Below are 22,575 nucleotides of genomic sequence, written 5' to 3'. Positions count from 1 at the left end.
AACTTAAGAAATTCAGGCTTCATCAAGCTGTTGGAAGGTGTTAGGACGCATGAAAGGAGGCCATTAAAGACATTATATCACGAGAGCTTATTTCCACTCCTGTGCAGGATGAGTACCTGAATGAAGAAGTTGATGCTCGGATGATCGAGTACGAGGACAACCGGCCACTCCTGGACCTGTTCTTGCAGAAGCCCATGGGGATGCTGTCACTTCTGGATGAAGAGAGTCGCTTCCCGCAGGCCACTGACCAGACACTCGTAGGTGAGTTGCTCCGATTTCAATAGAGAAATGTTTGTTTTATTTGCTTTATTATTTATGTTATCATGTTTTGAGTTGGGTAACCTCGGTAACCACAACTTCCTGTTAGTGCAGGGGCTGATTACATATGAGGTGTTAATCTAACTTTTCTCCAACTATACACTCTGATATTTTGCTTTGTCCCAGAGCAAGATAACAAGTGTGGTTGAGTTGTGGTGATCATTTAGGTTGTGGCTCCAAAACGATGACCACACAGTGACAGATGTTTAAAGTTGGCTGCTGTGACAGTTTCACAATCAAATATAGCTTTGAACAAAATTTTGATAGTATCAGAAATTTAGGTTGACCCTCTCACAAGCCTGACTGCTGCTGTGACCTACATATACCATACTATAAATTAATAGTAGATATTATAACTTGAATCTAGGGTGTGTACGGACCTTCGGATGGCCTTGGGTGTTTGGATAATTAACTCATGCAATCTGATATTTTAGAGAAATTTGAAGGTAATCTCAAGACAAAAAGCTTCTGGAGGCCAATGAGGGTTGACCTGGGCTTTGGGATTCACCACTATGCTGGAAAGGTAATTTAACATTTAATTCTAATCATAAACTGAAGCTGTTTGGCATTTGCTATTCATATCTTTCTTTGTACCTCTCTACCAAACCTTAAGGTGATTTACAATGCCGCGGGCTTCTTGGCCAAGAACAGAGAAACCCTTCCAGCTGACATTATCCTGCTGCTGCGCTCGTCGGAGAATGAGCTCATTCGCAAACTTGTCACTCACCCCCTCACCAGAACAGGTGAAGTAGACACAACAGCTCTTTGTGAATGAAGTTAAAATCAAGTTAAGAAAGAAAGGTAGAAGGTGAAAAGTTCTAACTTTTGCTTCAGTTATTTGAAAACGGTGCATAAGTACTTAAAATAAAATGACAGGCCATTCTTAGCCTGTTTAGCTTCCTCCTCTTGTCTGGCAAACATGTTTTGTAATAAGCAGTATTCTTTACAAGCATTTATTTTTTGTCAGCAATGTTAAAATCTAATCACAAAACTAATAATCTGCTTATTGCTCTTTAAAAGCAGTTTTAAAGGGGTTGTTTTTAGCAGTGGTGCTTTATGACCTGATGTCCCGTTCACTGACCTGATCAGCAGTAACTCTCAGCATGACAGGAGCCTACTGTTTAGGCTAAAAGTAGCCTCAGTAATTATCCCACCTGATTAAAATAACGTGCACTGCTCTGTTTCTTCAGATGGATGTGACTAAGTCTCTTCCCTCTGTTGAGGGCAGTTTGTTCACTGACTCACTCTCTAATCCACTATTCATTTCACAGGCAACCTTGCCCACACCAAGGGTAAAGGCATAAACACAATACGGAGCCCACGGACCCCGACACGCACCGTCACCCTCGCCAAGGTACTTACAGCACTGTCTGCATTATCACTGTATTATCTCCCACATAAAGAACTTCCTCTGAAAAGTTGTTCAATTTATTTTCTCCTTATTACTCTCACTACTCCAGTCGAGACCTGCTGCTGAATTACAGTTCAGCTACTTGTGTGTCTACTGTGTTTTCCATTTATTCTATCTCGGTTTTTACCCAACTGTAATTACTGCTTATTTTATTTATTTTCTCACCTTTCTTTCTTTTTTCTTTTTCTCTTTCACTGCATTTCTGTTTCAAAAGATGGGAGTGCTAAGTTTATACAGTTCTTTTTCTTTTAGCGAGGTAATGAAGATGTGTGTATAACTATACCCAGTGTAGACCCCTTTCCTCACTCTAGATATCCTTATAATGACCAATTGGATCCCAATATAATGGCCTGTAGCTTGGTTTGAGATAGTTACAGTTAAAGTTACTTAGTTCAACTAACTGAAAAGGGACCTATTATGCATTTCCTTATTTTCTATTTTATATACTTGTCAAAAAAGAAACACAAGTAACATAACTACCATATATGTATATACAAGACTTAACCTGCAGGATGGCCTCCTCTGGACATGATGCAAACACCTCCTGAGGAGGTGACCTCTGTGCCTCAACTGTCTAATCCAAGTGTCTGGATCTGTTGTTGAGGAATTAGCTGTGCAGTGGTCCTTGGTTGTGGCTGCCACTGATGAACACGTTGACCTAGTGTGTTGCTGGCATGTTCAACAGGGGACAGATCTCGATTAAATGCTGGCCAAAGAAGTGTCTGGATATGTTTCTGATCCAGAAAGGACTGTGCTACTGTGGAATTGTGCTGCTGAAACAGCTGGAGGGTGGGGTGCTGCCACAAACATTTCTCAAGCACAGGTTGAAGCACTTCATCTACCTCTGTCCAGTCAGATTTCCATCAGATCAGAGATGGCTCTCTCCTTGGCGTTATCAGTGGAACCATTTGTGAGATTTACAAGTGATTTCATTTGTGTTTTGTTAACAAAATAGTAATTTCATTAACTAAAACCAGAACTGAAAGCTAATCAACGTGTTTGGGTTTTTTGAAAATGCACAGTAGTCAGTTTTAAAACAAAGATATGATGATATTATATATGTCATCATATACAACTTTCCATAGGTCCTCATGTTTAACATGACAAAAGTTCTAAAATATTAGTTCAGCATGAGCCCCTAATGAGCCAAAAGCTTGCTATGGTGCCAAGGAGAGCAGGTATCCCCAATGTGGTTATCTCAGGCACACAGCTCTGTCTGAACAGAGGCCCCGCCTACCTGCTGTTGAAATAATGTGTTTGTGAGAGGCAGCCAATCAGATGATAGTTGGCTTAAAGGAAGAGGGAAAAGAGCTGAAGCAGGGGGTGATTTGACGGGAATCACTCAAAGCTATTTTAATAGACTCCAAGCTTAAAAATATAGAGCTGGAAATGAGCATAAAAGGTCTACTTAAAGGTATTTTTCCTGCATTAAGTCTCTGTGCAGGTCATTATGTGTATTTGCAGCCTCGCTTTGCAAAATGCTAAATGCACCTAAAAACATCCCTTGCTTCCTTCTGATGTATCTCTTATGCCGTGCTACTACTAGACTTGTTCATATCCATCACAGTGCTGGATTTGTGTTTATAGCACCATGCCTAATTCTGCTAAGCAATTTCAGAAAAATGGCTTACATAGTCAATCCATTTTTTAAAAATTCTTTTAAAACAGTGCTAAAACTTTAAATTTTGCACTCCAAGCATTCCGTAATCAGCCTGACTCTTTCAGGTGCCAGTATCCAAATAAAACTCCTCCTGGCAACTCAATTACGTGGCTTTACGTGCCGGTGTGAATTAGTTTAGATTGCAGCCGTACACCATTGCTAAATGTAAGCCTCAAAGCCATTTGCTCACCTAAAACCAATCGACAGCGGCTACATTTACAAGAACTGTTTGATTAGTTCTTGAATTTATTTCCATTCATCTGCATATTTTAGGAAAAAAGCTCATCAAAGGTTTTTCTCTTGAGAAGACACGATGAGCGATTTAAATGCTAAAAAACAGCATTAGGCTGATGGTGTGCTATAAAGGTGGTCTTCTCCCCGTTGTGTTTGTGCTGAGAATTAGATGTAGAGCTTATTAAAATGTTACCAAATATGTGGTAAAGGACAATTAAGTGGTTAATTTTTTTTTTATTTTTACGTAGCTGTCTGTTTTTGGGGGATGTTGTTTGTTTTGTTTTTTTCTAAGCAGTTTTTAAGCATTGAGTCATTGACGTGTGACTGATTTGAGTGTAACACTGTTGTATATAAGTAGACCATATTCTTGATTTGGAACTACTTGTTTATCCACTTTATGCGTCTCTTTTGCAGCGTTCTCTGGAGTTAAAGCCTGCAAAAAAATTCTTGCTTGATGTAAGCAAATGAAAACGGTGATTGGTGGTTTTTCCAAAGCACAATCAAATATTTGGAGTAAAATTTGCACAGGAGAAAAAAGATAAACCGCATACATGACTTATTATTTAGTCGGATATCCATACTGTACAAGCAGAAAATATAGAGAGTAGTATTATATCATATAGTCGGTATTACTGGCCTTTTTGATATGTTTTATGTTTTTTTGTTTTTTATAGCCAGGTGAATCTGGAGACACGCCTTACCACCCTAGAGAAACCACCAACATGAGAACACAGACAGTGGCCTCCTACTTCAGAGTAAGATTTGAACATGTTTTTTTAATTATTTTATTTTATTTGCTTGGATCAGTTATTTGGGAAGTTTTTAGAGAGAGCCACAAATTAACAAACAAATACAGTTGTACTCAGTATACACTCATCACTCATCATGAGCATGATCTCATAGTAATTTTGAGCTTTTAATAATTTCTTTTAAAGGTTTTGTTTCCAGGGTGGAATGATTGTACAGCATAGATCTTTAAGGACTTTTAAAAAGTCCTTAAAGATGTATGCATTTATTTTGGATTTTCTACACAGGGTCAGAATTATAAATACAAACATAGAAATTATACATACAAACTCAGATATTTAGATACTCTTTTAGGGCCAGGGGCTGGATAACCACCATCTACCATTATAGAATTGTACCATAAATTTCTAGCTGGTTTTCTTTGAGTGCCTTGTCTCTCACCAGAGACATTATAACTACCATATATTTACCACAACTACCCCTAATAATCTTCTTCTTCTGCTCCTTCTAGTACTCTTTGATGGACCTTCTGTCCAAGATGGTAGCAGGTCAGCCTCACTTTGTACGCTGCATCAAGCCCAACAACGATCGCCATGCCAACAAGTTTGACCGTGAAAAGGTTCTGGTCCAGCTTCGATATACTGGTGTTCTGGAGACTGCCAAGATCAGACGCCAGGGTTACTCTCACCGCATCCTGTTTGCTAACTTCATTAAGAGGTCAGTGGTAAAAAGCAGAGCTTATGAATTGATTACAAAATCAGCGTGTAGACCCTTGATATTAGTGTCCAGATAATTACATTGATTGCTGCAGGTACTACTTATTGGCTTACCATGCTAACGAGGAGCCCGCTGCGACTCCAGAAACATGCGCTGCAATACTGGAGAAGGCCAAGCTGGAAAACTGGGCCATGGGAAAGACAAAGGTAAGGAGAGATTTTAATGTGGTGTTTACTGCTTTTTTTCACACGTTATGGTCATGAATAGATTCAAATCAAGTTAATAAAGGACTCCAGATGAAGGTTTGTATACCCAAGGCATTTAGGTTAAACAAGGCATCAAAATAAAAGAATGTGCTTTGGACTTTTTTAGTTTTAAATTCATAACCAAAGAGCATTTCAAACATCATCATCATAAAATATCATAGACTTGAGTCAACAATTCAATAACAAAAGTGATTATCCCACAGCTGTTAAAGGCTGATGGGCTGTGGTCGTCACCCTGCCTAGTGGTCAGGTGGTTGAGTGGCATGGACCCTCAAGTTTCTGTATGAAATAACTTGAGAACGAGGCAACGTTAGATTTTGAAATTCATACCATAGATGTATCCACTAAAGACGCTGGACAACTTTGAATCTCATTGACCTCTTTCTCAAGGTTATGGTCAAAGGTCAGGTTTTCTGAAAATCTTGTGAACACATTCAGTAGAGAATTAGATGATTTTCAAATTCATCCAGTATGTACAGCTCCTGAATATCTTGGAGAAGTTTGACTCCTGATGACATGATCTCAAGGTCAGAGGTCAGATTTTCAAATTTATACCTTAGGTGCATTAACTAGGAGGCTAAGGGGTAGCACTGACAGCTGCCAGTATTTTTACATATTCTGATTACCTAGGGTTAGGGTTAATATTACTGCAAACTGAAGCCAGTTTAGTGAAGGCTACTTTCTTTCCAATGCTTTATTTTCTGCTGCTTTATGGATTAGCATTTATTTAGTACTTTTCTAATCTTGATAACAACTTAAAACACTTTACGCTAAGAGACTTATATGCATTCATATGGGCACATGCACACACCACATAAAAAGGTACCTTAACTTGTTGAACCCAGAAATCTCCTGCTGTGAAAGAACAATAACTTCTGCACTATCTTGCCTGAAAAATGAATCCAACAGTGCTTGCGTGATTCTGCATTTGAGGCTAAACTCACAGTGTTAAGTTTATATTTGAATGACTAACAGTTGTTTTTATCTCTCTTGGCTTAGGTGTTTCTCAAGTATTACCACGTTGAACATCTGAATCTGATGGTACAGCAGGCCACACAGCGAATCATCCTGGTCCAGGCTTGCGTTCGAGGCTGGCTTGGAGCCAAGCGGTACCGGCGGATATTAAAAGAGCGAGAACAGAGTGCCCTGGTGCTGCAGTCAGGTTAGTAAACTGTGCACGCTGGTTGTGTACCAGAATGTCAACAAGTTATAGAGGAGGCATAGAATTTATTTTTTTTGTCCTGCAGCATACAGAGGCCATCAAGCTCGGAAGAGGGTAGCTGATGAGAAAAGCAAAGCAAAGTTGGAGGCCTTCATCATCCAGTTTCAGGCTGGTAGGAGTCTGATATTAAATTAGTTACATTATCTATATGTGGTGCGTATTATATTGGTTTACCCTTGTTCCATTTTCTTCTTCAGTTTGCAGAGGCTATCTCGTGAAAAAGAGGTACAAAGAGATGGTAGATGAGAAGAATAAAGCGGCAACCAAGATTCAGGCTCGCTACAGAGGGCATAAAGAAAGGAAGAGCTTTAAAAGAAAGCTGTAAGAGAGATGGAAGCTATGCACAAAGCAGCAGTGAAATGTCTTTTTTTCTAACATAAATGTGTCCATTTTGCTTCCAGGGAAGCCAGAGAGAAAGAGAAAGCAGAGACTGCTTCGAAAGAAAATGAGGAACAGATAGCAAAACCAGAAAATGATGCAAAGAACGAGGAGGAGGAAACTAAAGCTGCAGTGGTTCTTCAAAGCAACTATAGGGGCTACAAAGAGAGAAAAAAGTTTAAGGAGAGAAAAAAGACGATGGCTGGGGCAGAGCTGGAATTGCCAAATGCAACAGCGGAAGAGGGACAGGAAAAAGATGTCCAAGAGTTGGCTAGCAAAGAAGGAGAAGGTGAAAAGTCCGCTGATAAACAAGAGGAGAATGAGGAAGATGAAGAAAGTACTTATGAAGCAGAGGAGAATGATGACAGTGATAATACTCAGGTGCCAGAAGATGAGCACACAGAAGTGGCAGAGGAAGCAGTGATTCAGGATGCTGAACCTAAAAAAGAAGAGCAGGAGGATGGTGGACAGAAAAAAACTGCAGGTGAGGAAGCTGCTGATTTAGAAGAGGAAACCAAGGCGGCCACTGTTCTCCAGAGTAACTTCAGGGGCTACAAAGAGCGTAAGAAATTAGAGGAAGAAGGCAAAATCCCAGCTAAGAAACAGAAAGCAAAAAGTCCTGCAGGGGACGAAGTGCTGGAAAAGGAACCAGGTAGTGACGAGGCAGAAAAAGAAGACTCGACAGCAGCTGAAGATGCACATGAGACCAAAGCGGCTGTAGTCCTTCAGAGCAATTTCAGAGGCCATATGGAACGCAAACGACTCGAAGAGGAGGGAAAGCTCCCCAAGAAAAGGCAGAAGGAGAAAGATGTTCCACCAGAGCCTCCAAAGGAGGAAGAGACAGAGGAATCTCTTCCAGAACCCCAGGAGAACATTTCTAGTGAGAACCAAGAAGGGCTGGATGAAGAGAAAGCAGCTACTGTCATCCAGAGTAACTTCAGAGGCCACCGGGACCGAAAGAAAATGAAAGCTGAGAGGGAAGCGCAATTGAAAGCTAAGGAGGAATCTGGGACTCCCACTGATGCAGAACAGGAGGCTGTGGACATCACTGATGTGGTAATTGAACGTAAAGATGAGACAGATGTTGAAAAACAAAGACTGGAGGAAGAACATGCCGCAGTGAAGATCCAGAGTAACTTCAGAGGGTACAAGGACAGGAAGAACCTGAAGGCCAACAAGGAAGTTGCGCAGAAAGAGACAAGAAGGCTGGAGAGTTTCTCCAGACAGGTTATAGCCTCAAACAGATTTTGTTGAAAACTCACTCTCTTGTCATTTTCTTTCCAGTCTTATATTGCTTTTCCTTCTAATCTCTCCAACAGATCGCAAAGACGTCTGAGGACTTTCTGACTCTGCAGCAGAAGCTGAATGAGATCATCCAGGCCCATCAATCAAACCCCGAGAACAATGGCATGTTGTTTGTGAGAGGAAACGCAATCAATGGTGGCTTCACTCCCCAGCGTCGCCATTCAAGTAAGATAAGTGAGGTTGGCTTGGTGAAAAACAGATTATAAAGCAATAAAAACAATTCATAATGCTGTCATGGATTGACCCAAAGTTAATTTGAAGTTCTGGTTCAGCTTTTGATGCACTGGACCTTCAGATAATTAAGAAAGACAGTCTGTCCATTCTCACTGTCTACTCAGCTTTTGGTAGCCTTTTTCAGTCTGCTGAACTGAAGATAATGGACATGGTGCCAAACTGCGCTCAGAACCATTGACCGAAAGATGTCAAAGTGCGACTGAGCTATTAGTTCTATTCAAACTTTGACTGAAAACAACAATTTGGGCCAGGAGTGGGTGCTCATTCACTATTTTTTAGTTCAAGGATAATAAATTACAGCTATTTTTTCACAGTTCTTTAATTTTCATTGCTAAAAAAAACCAAGGAGATTTTATTGCTGACTTCTCAGGGTAGATGGCCATGTTACTGATGGACAGTATCTTCTTTCTGTGTCCTGCAGCTCTATTAGATTAGGAAACCTGAGAAGGTCAAGTGCCAAAACAGGAAGCATTTCTCTTCTTCATGTGTCATCAAAGATAACATTTGATTTGCATGGGTGATATCTGTAATTGCTTTTGGGGTGGTCAATGGAGTGAGGCAGCAATTTGAAAAGTTCCCTTTGCAAAAATAAAGATGACAGCTGTCATTGTACATTCAGGTGTCTCAAGTAAACAATCTAATATTTATGTAATGAAGGATCATATTTGGTCACCATCAGAATTATTTTGCTTTTTATCAAGCTTTAGAGTCTTTTTGAGTTTTATTACAAGGGCATTGGATTTGCAGTACCTTTTTAATCTTGTGTGATAGCCTTGTTATGCTCTGTTTGTAAAGTTTTAAATTTTTTAGTAGTCAACATTTTGAATAATCACTTCTGTTTTGGAAGCTGTAACAGTATACCAGGGTACCTTCAGTAAGACTGTAGCATTTAACTTTTACCTGTCACCAGAAAAGCCCACATTTTAATTAATTTTGTATTATGCATACATATTCATTGTTTGACTAGTACCCTAAAGAGTAATATGAAAGGAGTAACCTAAAAGGAGGAGACGAAACCAAAAGCCAGCCACAAAAGGATACTGCCCACAGACAAATGAATAACGTAAAGCCTTTGAGTTTCAGACTGTATGCTTTGAATGTATTGAATGATCTTGTATTTCTTTGATTTCAAATATTTTTTTAATTTTGCAGAAGAGTGTTCTATTTTTTTCCTTCACTTACCCACATAGCAAAATTGGTATGGCCCGGATCTGGCCCACACAATGTGGTTACACATGGCCCACATACCGCAAAGAATGACGGCCCTTTGGTGTCCCAGATCTGGCCCACACATGGGCCAGCACAAGGCCAGTTGCAGACACACTGGTGGCCCAGAACAGTTTCAGCTCTGGCCCCAGATGTCAGCCTAATGTGTACCTTGAGTAACAGATTCTTATATAGCGCTTTTCTACTCTCCCGGATTACTTAAAGTGCTCTATACAACATGACACATTCACCCATTCACACTTTCTCTAAACTGAGTACTTCCTAACTACATTCATACACATTCACACGCTTGACATGCAGACTGGAGGAGCCAGGGATCAAACCACTAACCTTCCGATCAGTAGGTGACCTGCTCTACCTCCTGAGCTACAGCCAGGAGGTAGTAGACCCTCACTAGGTTTTGGATAAAGTGTACACTCACAAACCTGTCAAACCTGCATTTGAAACATTGGCTACCATAGCAGCATCATATTGAAACATAGCATTTCTGTCTTCTAACTAAAATAGGAAAATAGGAACATAAATAGTGCCATCATTGCCAGACCTGGCCCACATCTGGTTGACATACACCCTGCCATGACACCAGTCAGTCAGAAGTGCCAGCTTGATGCCGGATCCGGGCCAGACCTGTTTTCTATGAGCCTGGGCCACATACACCAAACCACAATCGGGCCAGATGTGGCATGGCATCACATAGACAGTGCCATCTACGCCAGGCCTGGCCCATATCTCGATGACATACCACTTACCATGCCGGAAGTCAGCCAGCAGTACCGGCTTGACACCAGATCTGGGCCAGACCTGTCTGCTATGTGGGTTGTCGTTGATAACCTGGTACTACTCAATAGCACTGGGTTATATCCTCGTTGATCTTTCCAAGTAATTTTTCTTCTTTGTGACATAAATTCATCAAGGTGCAGAATACATTTCTCAGACATTTTGGTCCATGTTGGCATTACACAGTTGCTGATTTGTTGGCTACACATCCCACTTCTGCTATTTACATTAGCAAGCAGTTCAACAGAAGTACCTAATACAATGGCCAGTGAGAGTGTGTTAACTAGAGAACATTTAATGGCTCTTACTCAGTTTGTTTTCTTTCAGAAAGAGCCTGAATAGATGTTTTTGTTCCCAGTCTGTACGCTAGGCTAAGCTAACTTGCGGCAGTGTACAGATATGCAGACAAAGGAGTGGTATCACAGAGTGAGCTACACAGATAACAGTCTTTCTTTAATCCAGGCATGTTTGCCCTTTACAGACTCTTCTCCAGCACAGTGCATTGCCTGAGGTAAAGCAGAATGAATTATCAGTGTTATTTCCAGGGGCTAGTCCAACTCCTATGAAATTATCCTTTTCAGCTTCACAAAGTCATTTCTCCATTGACGGCGCTAATCTGTCCTCATGAATTTCACTGACATAATAAATCAAAATCATTTGCAATACACACACACAGAGTGAAAGCAGAGGAATCCCAGTCACATTGTTCTTCAGGAAAGGTCATCAGATGTTAATCATGTTTTGTGAGTTAGCATTTCCAACAATTATGGCAAGAAGTAATAAGTAGGTGCGTAAAATTGGCTTTACTTGTTTGCAATTCAGAATGACCTTTGGATGGAGTTGTTCAATAATGTTACAAACTTTTTACCTTCTTCACCTGAGAGCTTCTGTACGTGATGGATTGTTTTTTTCCCGTATGTGAACAGCGATTAATAATGAGCATCAAACAAAGGTCACTGTAATATATTTATAATTGCAATAACATAGATGAGGGTTGTTGATACAGTACATCATGTATGACAAACATGATAGATTGCAGTACAGCCGCTGCAAGGTGGGAGATGTCAGGCATGAAAGCTGCCCACCCAATCACTACATGTTCAAATACCGTACTCGGAATTAAACATGGATCATTACGAAGTTATCAAACACTGCACTTCCACAAGTGCCTTAGAAAATATACACTAAAAAATATTCTTGAGCCTCATAAAAATGACACAATAATCTTGAGTAAGATATAACTGAAATATATAACATCAAATGTTTATACCTGTATCATTCATCTGGACAGCAGTGGTGGTTCTTGCTTTGAATCTAGTCATCTTTCATTTCACGACTTCTCTCTAAAGTCATCTGTCAAAAGTTAAAAAAAATATATAACATAATGCAAATACACATCATTATGTGCATGTTATATGTTCAGTTTGTACTGTAATTTATTTGGAATCTTGCAAGGAGAAAAATATTATAAATTGCTGAGGCTAAACTCCAGATGCAGAAATCCATCACAGGGTAGAAATACCTGCCTCCTCTCCAACTGACCATAATGCTAACATAAATCCTTATATATTTCCAGAAATCTGTATTTTACAGCAGCACTCTTTGTTATTAAAGGTTGCAGAAACATATTCTGTGAAAAGTAGGAAGTAAAAAGGTGGAAATACAAACTGATTTGAAGGCAGCAATTTCTGGGCAGTCGTCTCTGTCTCACCATCCCCCATCTCATCTGCCATGTTTGCTCTTTAAGAAGGGAAGAAAATGCCCCAAAATACTTCAGCTAAGAGTAATTTTGTGAAATAAGAGGCTGCAGCAGTGGTGGGCATGCCATGAAAACAAACTGACACTTAAAAAAAATGCAAACTGATTGTGTGTTGAAGATATTTTGAGAGTTTATCAGGAAGTAAAGTTGTGTGTTTTTGTCAGCCTCATTTGCCCCATTATCATCAGCAAAACCACTGCCGGATGCATTAAACTGTGTGTTACTTTTCAGCTGACAAAAGATTGTCGAGAACCCCCCGCAGGAACCAGCAGCCAAAGACCTTGAATACACCAGAGGACTCCACCTATTACAACCTGATTCATGTAAGTCTAAGAAAAGGCGGCGAATGATTTCAGATATTTTCTACAACAAAGCTTTGCCGTCAGCTGCACCTGTAACCACCTTCCCAGCATGTAGCTTTAATAATGCACTATTGATTGACAAATTTTACCCTGTAGTAGAGCTCTTTACCACACACCGTATGTTGCCAAGGTGAGAAATATCAGACTATTATGAAGCTGTCTGGAAAAGTATTTTTGTCAATGGAGTGATTTTCTTCAGAAGTTTCCCTTTTGTACTAAAAGTAGTCCCTTTTTATTCAGTGTTTATTGTTAGAAATCTTTCATCATTTTGGTGCACAATAGCACCTGATTGTTGTTTACTGTTCTGTTTGTTATGTAGTGTAGTAAATACTGCAGATACAGTCCACCTAATCGATAATTAGATTGACGATCTCTTTAGACATTTAGGCATTCAACACTCAAAGCAGCAGACTTTTACTAAATCGATGACTGTGCTTTCACATTTGCTCAAGTAGTTTTAAAACAGAAGAATTCCGTTAAACTTTAGTGGAATTAGTATTTAAATAATGTTTCATTTTGCATTGTTGAAAGTATGAGAGAACAGCCACTAAAATGGTGGTGTATCCCATTAAAAAGAGACATGTGACAGAAAACATATGACTAAGGGGAAAAAAATCCACTCGCTGGACCCTTTATTAGCTACTATGAGATTGGGCCCTCTTTTACCCTCAGAATAACCTAAATTCTTCATAGCAAAGCTAACTATTGAGTTTAAATGAGGCTTAGTTGGTACTACAAGGCTCAAAGTGTGCCAAGAAAATGTACAGTGACACCATTATACCATGGTGGATGGAGCCATGCTTTCATGTTGTTTACACCCAGATCTGACCCTACCACCTGAATAATGCATCAGAAATCATTAGACCAGAAAATGTTTTTTCTTCTGCTGCTGTAGCCCATGTTCTTCAAGTTTCAACATGTTGTGCTTTATGAGATGCTCTTCTGCATACCTTGATTGCAGCAAATGGTTATTTGAGTTACTGTTGCCTGCTTGTAAACTTGAAGCAGTCTGGGCATTTTCCCCTGACCTTTGACATCAACAAAGCGCTGACCCATAGAATTGCCTCAGACTCGACTGTTTCTCTTTTTTTGACCATTCTCTGGAAAACCTGGAGATAGTTGTGTGGGAAAATCCCAGCAGATCAGCAGTTTCTGGAATACTCAGACCAGCCTGTCTGGCTCCAATAACGTACGGTTACATCGTAACCTTGGTTCTCTGAGTGAGAGACTATCTCTCCACTCCGTTACATATTCCATATGTATCCATATGTACCATCTCGATATGACAGAGAACCATGCCACATTCAAAGTCACTTAAATTACTTTCTTCCCCATTCCAATGATCAGTATGGACTTCAGCAGGTTGTGTCTATATGGTGCAATAAAATTGGCTGATTAGATACTTGCGTTAATGTGCAGTTTGGCTAACAAAGTGGCTAGTGAGGGTATTTTATCTGACGTTTCTCACTGAAATGCCTCTGATAGACATCAGTGACCATCATGCTTCAGTTTAAAGCATTATTGCCAAGTTGTTGTCTTTTTCTCTAGATTAGTTGATTGTGATTAGTGGTAATGCTCTCCTATAAGATGATATGTCACCATCTTATACAACAAGATATGTCATCTAGAAACCATGAATATAGAGTGTTTGTGGGTAAATCCATCCAGATATTACTGTTGGCTGTTTGACATTTAATAATCAGTTCTCCATCTCTCTTCACTCAGCGGTCTGTCCAAGATGATAAACGCAAACCCAGGAAAGAGGGGTAAGTGTCCCACTCTTATTTTAACAACCTATTAGCTACTGTTTTATGAGGTTGGCATGCTGCCTCCTTGCTTGCTACTCATGGGCCATGGTCACAACTACAGCCTGGCGCCAACATAGGGACAGTGTCTGGGTCCAAACTTAATGATCCACAGCGATACACACATCCACAGTTAAATTAATTGCCCTCATCTTTTACCTCTTTACATTGGCTGAATATCATATTCCTGGAGAAATTTAACATAAGGAATCCCAAATTGGTGGTTTGGTATCATTTATAGGAGTTGTTCTGTGGGTTTCTGCATTATGTGACATGTTTCGAATATACTGGTAAATGTTTTCAGCATTTTTGTTAAAGAAAAGAAAATGAAACCACAAAGTATCTGTGGATGTGTACAGTCATGCATATGTATGTGCCGTACAGGCCACAAGGTGAGCATCCCGCACAGAGTGAGGGGTTGAAGATAGACCGATAGGGCTGGCTGAACAAGCAGGGGCCTGGGTACTTTATCACAGCAGTCTGAGGAGACACAGACATGCACACACACACTGAGCCACCTTGATGTGGACACACACAATACAACACAGTGCTAAACATCAAGGGTAATAATTTGTTAGCAAATAAATAAAGCCAGCGATGGACAGGAGCAGTTTACATGCATCATTAAGGATGAGAAGGTCAGCAGGAACAATAGCGTCTCTGGCTGAAGCTGACAGCAATTGGGCTTGGGAAATGGGAAAACGTGGGTGATAGGGATAGAAAGCTGGAGAGTATACTGACGTGATGATAGTAAATGAGAGTGAAGACACACATGAGAAATGGGGAGGGAAAGTGTGATTGCATAGCACAGATATCTATATTTTAGTACCACTATCAGCACTCTGAAATCTACAAGTTGATTGGTTATTCAGCCTATTTCAAGCTTGTGAAACCTTATAGGCTTCTCACCACACTGCATTTCAAAAATATGTCTGTAATCATTGTGCATTCAGTGCATAATTAATTCTGTCATATTATTTGGGACATTTCAAACAAGTCTGCAGCTATAGGTTAATGTATGCTTGTGGCTAATATTTGCTTAGAGCATTAAAAAGGCCTGTAACCCTATTTTTTTTTTTTTAATTTGTTATCTAAGTTATTAGAATTCAGGACATTTAGATTTGCCTGCTTCTTGTTGGTATGAAATGGTCTTCCATCTGCTTATTTCCCCAAGGGGTGATAACATTTTACACCACATCTTCCTGAAGCAAACTTCCCATTTTTCCAGGACTACACTAACATATGACACACTGCGGTTGGATCTCCTGCCAGAAATAAACCAGGGATCTTTTGTGTAAATGGCAAATGTGTTAACCACTACACCACAGACCCACTAACCTGCGGTCTTGGCTACTTGGTGATGACAACTCATAAAAAGCTAACTGTGAGCTAACCTTTTGTGTTCTAAAATGAGGCCAGACTTAGACATTGGCTATTTCTTACCTCAATAGCTTTACTTCTCAGTGTAAGAGAATGTTTACAAAAAAGGCCACCATGTTGATTTTGGTCTGAAATTAGATACCCCACAAGTTGCATTCATCTTGCTCATCAAGCATACAATGCTGGGAAGTCATCCAAAAATGCTTCCGTGTGCATATCAAGGTACTTCACTTCAATCAAATGAATAATTAATTCTCCAGAAACAATAAATGTCTAAAACAATTTCACTTTCAGTCTGGAGTGATATATGGCTGTTGCTGTCCCTAAAGCCATATATGGCTACATAAATCAGTAATGACAACAGTAATTAGAAGTAATCTCTGAAAGGAGGTGGTAATGCATTTATGTACTTCATGTCTATGTAAATTATATGAGTAAAATCAAGTGTAGAAAGGCAGAAATATAAAGTCAACCTTCCCAAAAATTAAAGAAAAAAGAATTTTTAGTCTACCCAGAAGAATTCAAAAGATCCCAGACGAGCCCCCCGCCGTTTATGTTCTGACCCAGTTTATAAGCCACTTCTTTATTTTGGATTGAGTGCCTTGTAAAATGGCAGAATAGCCACCTAGCTTTAAAAAAAGAAAAGAAAGTTTGCTCAGTCACTACTCAAAGCTTCTCTCACCTTATCAAAGAAACTCTAATGTTTAGTCAACCCAGAAGAATCCAGAAGATCCCGGACGAGCCCCCATTTATTTTCTGACCTGGCTCATTAGCCAGTACAAAAAATGAAGAGTGATTTCAGAGCTTTAGATTACTGAACAATCAAAGTCAAAAATTGAGATAATGCATTATAAAACAGCAGCACGGTGGCACGGTGGTTAGCACTGTTGCCACACAGCAAGAAGGTCCTGAGTTCAATTCCACCATCAGGCCGGGGTCTTTCTGTGTGGAGTTTGCATGTTCTCCTCGTGTTTGCATGGGTTCCCTCCGGGTACTCCGGCTTCCTCCCACTGTCCAAAGACATGCAGCTTGTGGGGATAGGTTAATTGGATAATCCAAATTGCCACTAGGTGTGAATGTGCGAGTGAATGTGAGTGCGAATGGTTGTCTGTCCCTGTGTGTTGGCCCTGCGACAGACTGGCGACCTGTCCAGGGTGTACCGTGCCTCTTGCCCTATGACAGCTGGGATAGGCTCCAGCGCCCCCCGTGACCCTGAAAAGGATAAGCGGAAGCGAATGGATGGATGGATGGATACAGTATAAAACAACAGTGAAGACTATATGCTGTACTTTATGAATAGTGACAGGCCTAAGCCAAGGCCCAACCCAGGTATACCTTTATCTGGTATCCCTGAATAAGACTCATGCGCTGCCACTGCAAGGTCAATAAGGGGTTCAGAAGGGCGTGTTAAATGTGTCATATCTGGTTAGTTCAATGTGGCACGTGCCTTGAGATATTCAATCAATTTATGTTGTGGTGTTAGTAATGTTTGAGTTGTATATCGTATAAAAAAAGAAAAATCAGTTGGATGTTGTAGGAAATGGCAGTACTTCAGCTAGTTAAAACACGACCAGGTATAACCTGAAGTCTTTGTCACAGAGCCATCTTAACAAACAAACTGAGCATCTGCATTCCTCTGTGAATTATTTGTATCCAGTGCTACAAAAACAAAAAAAATTAATAGCTCTTATATAATAGATCAAAATCTTGTGCTAGCCATTGTCATTGTGTTTTTTCTTTGTCCCTGCTGTGTCAATCACATAAGCGAGCCAATAGTTTAGAGGACAGGGGAGGTAATTATAAAATATATTTCAGCTTTAGAATAGCACATTTATTGTAATTCATCAGTGGGATAATTGTGTGCCAACACCGCCTCCAAACGTACAGTGATAAGTTCAGGTCAGGCTTCAAACACATCACAATGTAAGAATGAGATCAGTGTACTGGGCAGTACTGACTATATATTCTGATAGTGGTTACTACCTTATGTTAATAATGTGTGAGACATATTGATCTGCACATTGAAACTGTCCTTTTCACACTTCTGTTCAAATGGAGGTCAAAGTGACAGCTGAGAGAAGGGCTGCACAGTGCAGATGGACAGTTTACATAGTCTGGTGAGCAGATACCTGGATGATGAGGACGATAATTATCCTCTTCTCAATAAGACTTTCTGCTGCTCAGTTAATTTTAAAGTCACTGCTATCACAGAGAAAAAATTTAAAGATGTTAAATCAGCTGGTGAATTAACTTGGGGAGAATATTTTTCTCCTTTTCTACAATAAAGAAATAGTTATATTGATGCCAGCATTTAGTGGCTTCTAAAAAAAAAATCACAAAATGGAGAAGATCATGAGTATCTCAAACACCTGCTTATAGATGACGAAAGTTAGAAAAAAGAATAGCTCTGCACGTGAGCAAAATAGCTCCACCCTCTTTAAACCCTCTGTTTATGAGGGGCAACCAGTCAAAGGAAAGTTAGCCTAAAGGGGAGTGGCCTTAAAGGAGATGTTTTGACTTATTTTAGACAGGAAGCAAAGGGCTTCACAACAGTCAAGTATAAGAAAATCAAGTATTATTTTGAAGTCTGATTCATGCAGAGCTACTTCAGTCGAGTCAAAAAAAAAATTTGAGTATGAAATGAGCACATATGGTCTCCTTTAAAGAGTTGCTGAGGTAGCTGTATTGAAGTCCATATAGCCAACCTGCGCCTGCTCTTAATTTTAAAATTAAAACTTGAAAAGAGTTTTATCTGACCTTAAACAAATGACTTTATAATCAGATTTGAACGTAAAGTAAGAAAAACATAATGAGAGGGAAAGCACTTAACTTTGATCAAAATCTACTATTAAGGTTGTTGTGTTTATGAGAAATGTGTTGCATTGATTTTTACAGCATTTGCGTCCGGTTTCAGTCACACCTGTGGTCTATTTGCATCCGGAGAACCTGTTTAAAGACTGTTTGATGACACTCTAAAGTCTGTCTGACCCCGTCCTCCTCTTATTTTTGCTGTAGCTCAGGGAAACTGTTGGATGTGGACGACCACTACTACCCGGCCCTCTCTACCAGTCGTTCTGAACCCTCCATGTCCAAAGAGAACACATCATCCATGCCTGAGAGGAAGCAATCTATAGGGAGGAGGCAGTCAATGGAAAGGAGGCGGTCCGTAGAGAGGAAGCAGTCCATGGACAGGAGACGATCTATGGATAGAAGGCAGTTTGGGGACAGGAGGCAGTCTGTAGAGCAGAGACTGCCTGCTCCCAGTCGACAGATCCGAGAGAGGGCCACCACTGAACCGGAGCATCCCAAATCTGCCAAAGAAAACAGGTGTGTCATTTATGTCCTCTTCATGGTGTCTCTGGCAATAAGTACATGCCCTATAAAGTGTCCCTGTATTTTTGTGAAACTGTGCATGACTGCATTAATTACTTGTTTCTGCTTTTTTAATAATAACAACTGTAGACCTCCAGCTAGGTTGCAGCTGCAACATGAACCAACCCCATTCAAAGCACCTGACAGATAACTTTCAGCTATGTTGTAATCAGCACCATCAATAAGCTTCAACAAGGTGGAACCACTTTTAAGCTGGAAATCAGTTTCCACTTTTTATGATGCCATTTTAATCTTTGTCAATACCAACCACGAGGTCCCATTATGACATTTTTGGGATTGTTTTTCCAGCCATCTCGTCATAATTTCCATTGACTCGCGTTATGTGAAACAGATGAAAGATAGGTAATGGCCTTCAGGATTTTTGTCCAGCTGACCGCTTTGTTACCGTCTGCACGTACAATTTATTAAAGTTCAGCTTTACTCATTCACAAATATAGTCACAAGTTACATTATTAATGTTTGCTAACTGAATTTGTTACGTTTCTACTTCAGCATAATAATGCTACCACTGTTGCTACTGTTTAAAAATAAATCTAATCTCTGTGAATTCAGATGATTTTTAAAGTGAGACCTTAGTTTACAGAAAGAAGGAAAAGCATTATCTACATAACCATAATAAGACAAAGCTATACAGGCTGTATATGAAAGATGGAAGTTCTCACCATGATATCACCCACTGAAGCCACTTCTGAAGCATTTTGGCTCCATCTTGGATTTAAGAGACACATCTGATCGTATTTTAATGAGGCTGGAGTGCTAAGCTAGCAGCTAATGTTGGCTAGCTGGTAAGGCTATAGTTACAGTAAGGACAATGGTGATAAGAGACCATGGCATGCTACAATTTTATTGCAACTGTATACAGTAAACTTTGTAGTTTTGAAAGTCTTAACAGCAAGTCTATGAAAACTCAGTCAATTGTTTTCTTCAAAGTGACTTTGCTGCTTTAAAGTCGGTGATAAAATGGCAATAAGATGAAGTCAGTCTGCTGAATGAGGTCAAGTAGATAATTACACGCAGTGTGTTTATAATAATAAGGAAAATTGCTGTCATTCGTTGCTAATCTGTTGCAGTCTACACGTTAAACAGAAGTTCGCATAAATTACTTATATTCATAGTCCAGTCAGAACCTCACAGATATAAGACAGAAATTCTGAAATTCCTTCACAAATAGTGATGTAGTTGTCTTGTCTTTAATTCTAACATTGTGCTTGATTGTATAGGCACAGTGCACAGATATCAACTAATTAGTGCTTTGTAACATGCAAATAAAATACCAGACTTTAACTCATCACAAGCGTAGACTTGGAGAGTTTGTATCACTTAGCTGATCAAATAATTTCATCATAAAGGCTACAAAAGGCAGAAACACCACAAACACAGTCAAGACTTCCAGTTCAGTGACTTTAATTAGCTGAGGTGAAGCCTAGCAGACAGATTAGCAGCCTAGCCTGCATCCACCTGTCACTCAAACCAGTCTCACCCATAATAATGCATAATTTTAAGCCTTGACTAAATTTAAATTGCTGATTCATAATAAAAATTTCACTCCACAATAAAGTTTTTATGAAGAGCTAAATTATCTTCAGAGCCAACAACTGGGGTGTAAACATGTTTATTTTTACAGAAAGTTGTTCAGTTTAACATAAACTTACTGCAGTCTGCCTCAAGTGGCTGTTTGAGGAACTGCAGCTTTTGGCACTTCAACTTTCCATTATTTTTCAGTGCTATTCAGCTGCCTGTCACAAAAAGATATTAATAAAGATTCTTCAGATCAGGACTACAAATCAGCTACTTGATTTGTAGTTTTAGTCTGGCCACATCCTTACTCCATAATAGGACTTGTGAGGTACCAGCACCTCTGTTTATGAGTCTGGTTTTTGAATTTTAGTTTCTACTTGCTCGAAGGATAAATTCATGTATGAATTTAATCTATTTTCCCTTCAGCTTGGCCGCTCCCTTGGACAGCTCATGATAAATGGCCCAAATATGATAACCAGTATGAAAACCTTGAACTCTGAACATGAATCTTTTCATCTCCTTTCCATTTAATTTTGTTTGTTTGTTTGTTTACATCCCCACTTCCTACCTTGTGTTCAGCATTTCTGTTTTTATCTCTTTGTGCTGAAATTTGTCTCCTTTGTTTAATCGACAGGCGCTCTGTTCCCAGAATGGCCTCCACAGAGAGCCGGACTGAAGAGAATCCATATGACTTCAGACATCTGCTGAGGAAGACCTCGCAGCGACAAAGGCTGATCAAACGTTACTGAATACAGGAAGTGACTTTTGGCTATTCGGGACTTGATCGGTCGGGATCACTGAACGCACCATGTGGCAGTGTGTTCTGGTGTCCTGCTAACAACAGCAGATGTTTCATTTATTTTATTGATCTTCAGACACATTGTACAACAGTTTGGCTAAGAAATGAAACTCCTCTGGACTTAACTGGACAAAATGTATTGATTTCCATGCATACAGTGAACACAGAGTACAGTCAATGTAAATAACAAGATGTCATACTTTTAAACTTGCTGTAAAATAAGGTTTTATTTATGAGACCAACAGTCTAGTTACTGGTATTCTGTATTTCCAATGTTTTTTCTTCGATATCTTTATTTTCTTTCAAAGAATTTGCAGGTTGTGCTCTTAAAACTTTGCATTTCAGGTCATTCCGAAGTTTAATCAGCTTCATATTGTGAAGAATGTACATTATTTTATCTGCTCAAATGTTCAGTTTGTTCACTTAAACAAAAAAATATATTAAATTCCTCGTCCCGTTTCATTATTTTCAGTTCGCTGCGCTCAAATTAGCCGAAATCGCAAGCTTGTCATTACCCTGCAAAATGAATAACGTAGAAGGAAAAATGCAAAGACATTCAGTGTTTCATTGCCTGTGTACATAAAGTACATCAATTCCTCACATTGTCCCCCATCCCGCGTTATTGTTGCTTTGTGCGCAATAATCACTACATATGAAATAACATTCACCCAAATGACAGCCTTGGATTCTTGTGAATATTTGGTGGAAAAGTAAGAAGGACAGAATGTTTTTTATTTATGTATTTATTTGAATATTGATGCCAGATTCGACCTCTGACCTTTATGTGACATTTTTGAAAGAGAAGCCCCCCTCAGGGGCTGTTAGTGAATCCCCAGCTACATGCTGACTGCACACAGTGCACAGTGGCACAAAAACACGTAGGGCTGAAGAAATCCTGACAAAATGCAGACTACAAGAGAAAAACTGTTACAGCTTCCTCCACACACAGGATTCACAGACAAATGATTTAAAATAAAATATTATTACAAAATGTTACACCAAGTTTGAACAAAGAAAGAAACTGAAATGACACAATAGAGTAATCTCATAATACATTGAGTTT

At 39.6% G+C, this 22,575-nt stretch overlaps 1 protein-coding gene across 2 annotated transcripts in view; it reads left to right on the top strand.

The window, feature by feature from the left end:
* Positions 1 to 21,951, top strand: part of myo3a (myosin IIIA) — a 65,171-nt gene extending 43,220 nt beyond the window's left edge. For both annotated transcript variants that reach the window (XM_039617146.1, XM_039617145.1), the window contains 16 exons: positions 108 to 261; positions 753 to 841; positions 932 to 1,061; positions 1,590 to 1,672; positions 4,298 to 4,378; positions 4,882 to 5,087; positions 5,182 to 5,293; positions 6,353 to 6,515; positions 6,601 to 6,687; positions 6,773 to 6,896; positions 6,977 to 8,180; positions 8,273 to 8,423; positions 12,487 to 12,578; positions 14,343 to 14,383; positions 18,818 to 19,129; positions 21,348 to 21,951. In XM_039617146.1, the coding sequence (XP_039473080.1) occupies positions 108 to 261; positions 753 to 841; positions 932 to 1,061; positions 1,590 to 1,672; positions 4,298 to 4,378; positions 4,882 to 5,087; positions 5,182 to 5,293; positions 6,353 to 6,515; positions 6,601 to 6,687; positions 6,773 to 6,896; positions 6,977 to 8,180; positions 8,273 to 8,423; positions 12,487 to 12,578; positions 14,343 to 14,383; positions 18,818 to 19,129; positions 21,348 to 21,462 (3,144 nt within the window). In that variant the 3' untranslated portion in view covers positions 21,463 to 21,951. The remainder of the gene's footprint in view (positions 1 to 107; positions 262 to 752; positions 842 to 931; positions 1,062 to 1,589; positions 1,673 to 4,297; positions 4,379 to 4,881; positions 5,088 to 5,181; positions 5,294 to 6,352; positions 6,516 to 6,600; positions 6,688 to 6,772; positions 6,897 to 6,976; positions 8,181 to 8,272; positions 8,424 to 12,486; positions 12,579 to 14,342; positions 14,384 to 18,817; positions 19,130 to 21,347) is intronic.
* The last annotated feature ends 624 nt before the right edge of the window (positions 21,952 to 22,575 follow it).

The sequence above is a fragment of the Oreochromis aureus genome, linkage group 9 (genome assembly GCF_013358895.1).
Source record: "Oreochromis aureus strain Israel breed Guangdong linkage group 9, ZZ_aureus, whole genome shotgun sequence".
Classification (NCBI taxonomy): Eukaryota; Metazoa; Chordata; class Actinopteri; order Cichliformes; family Cichlidae; genus Oreochromis; species Oreochromis aureus.
The sequence above is the reverse complement of the archived record's forward strand: the minus strand, read 5'-3'. Positions and strand labels throughout refer to the sequence as shown.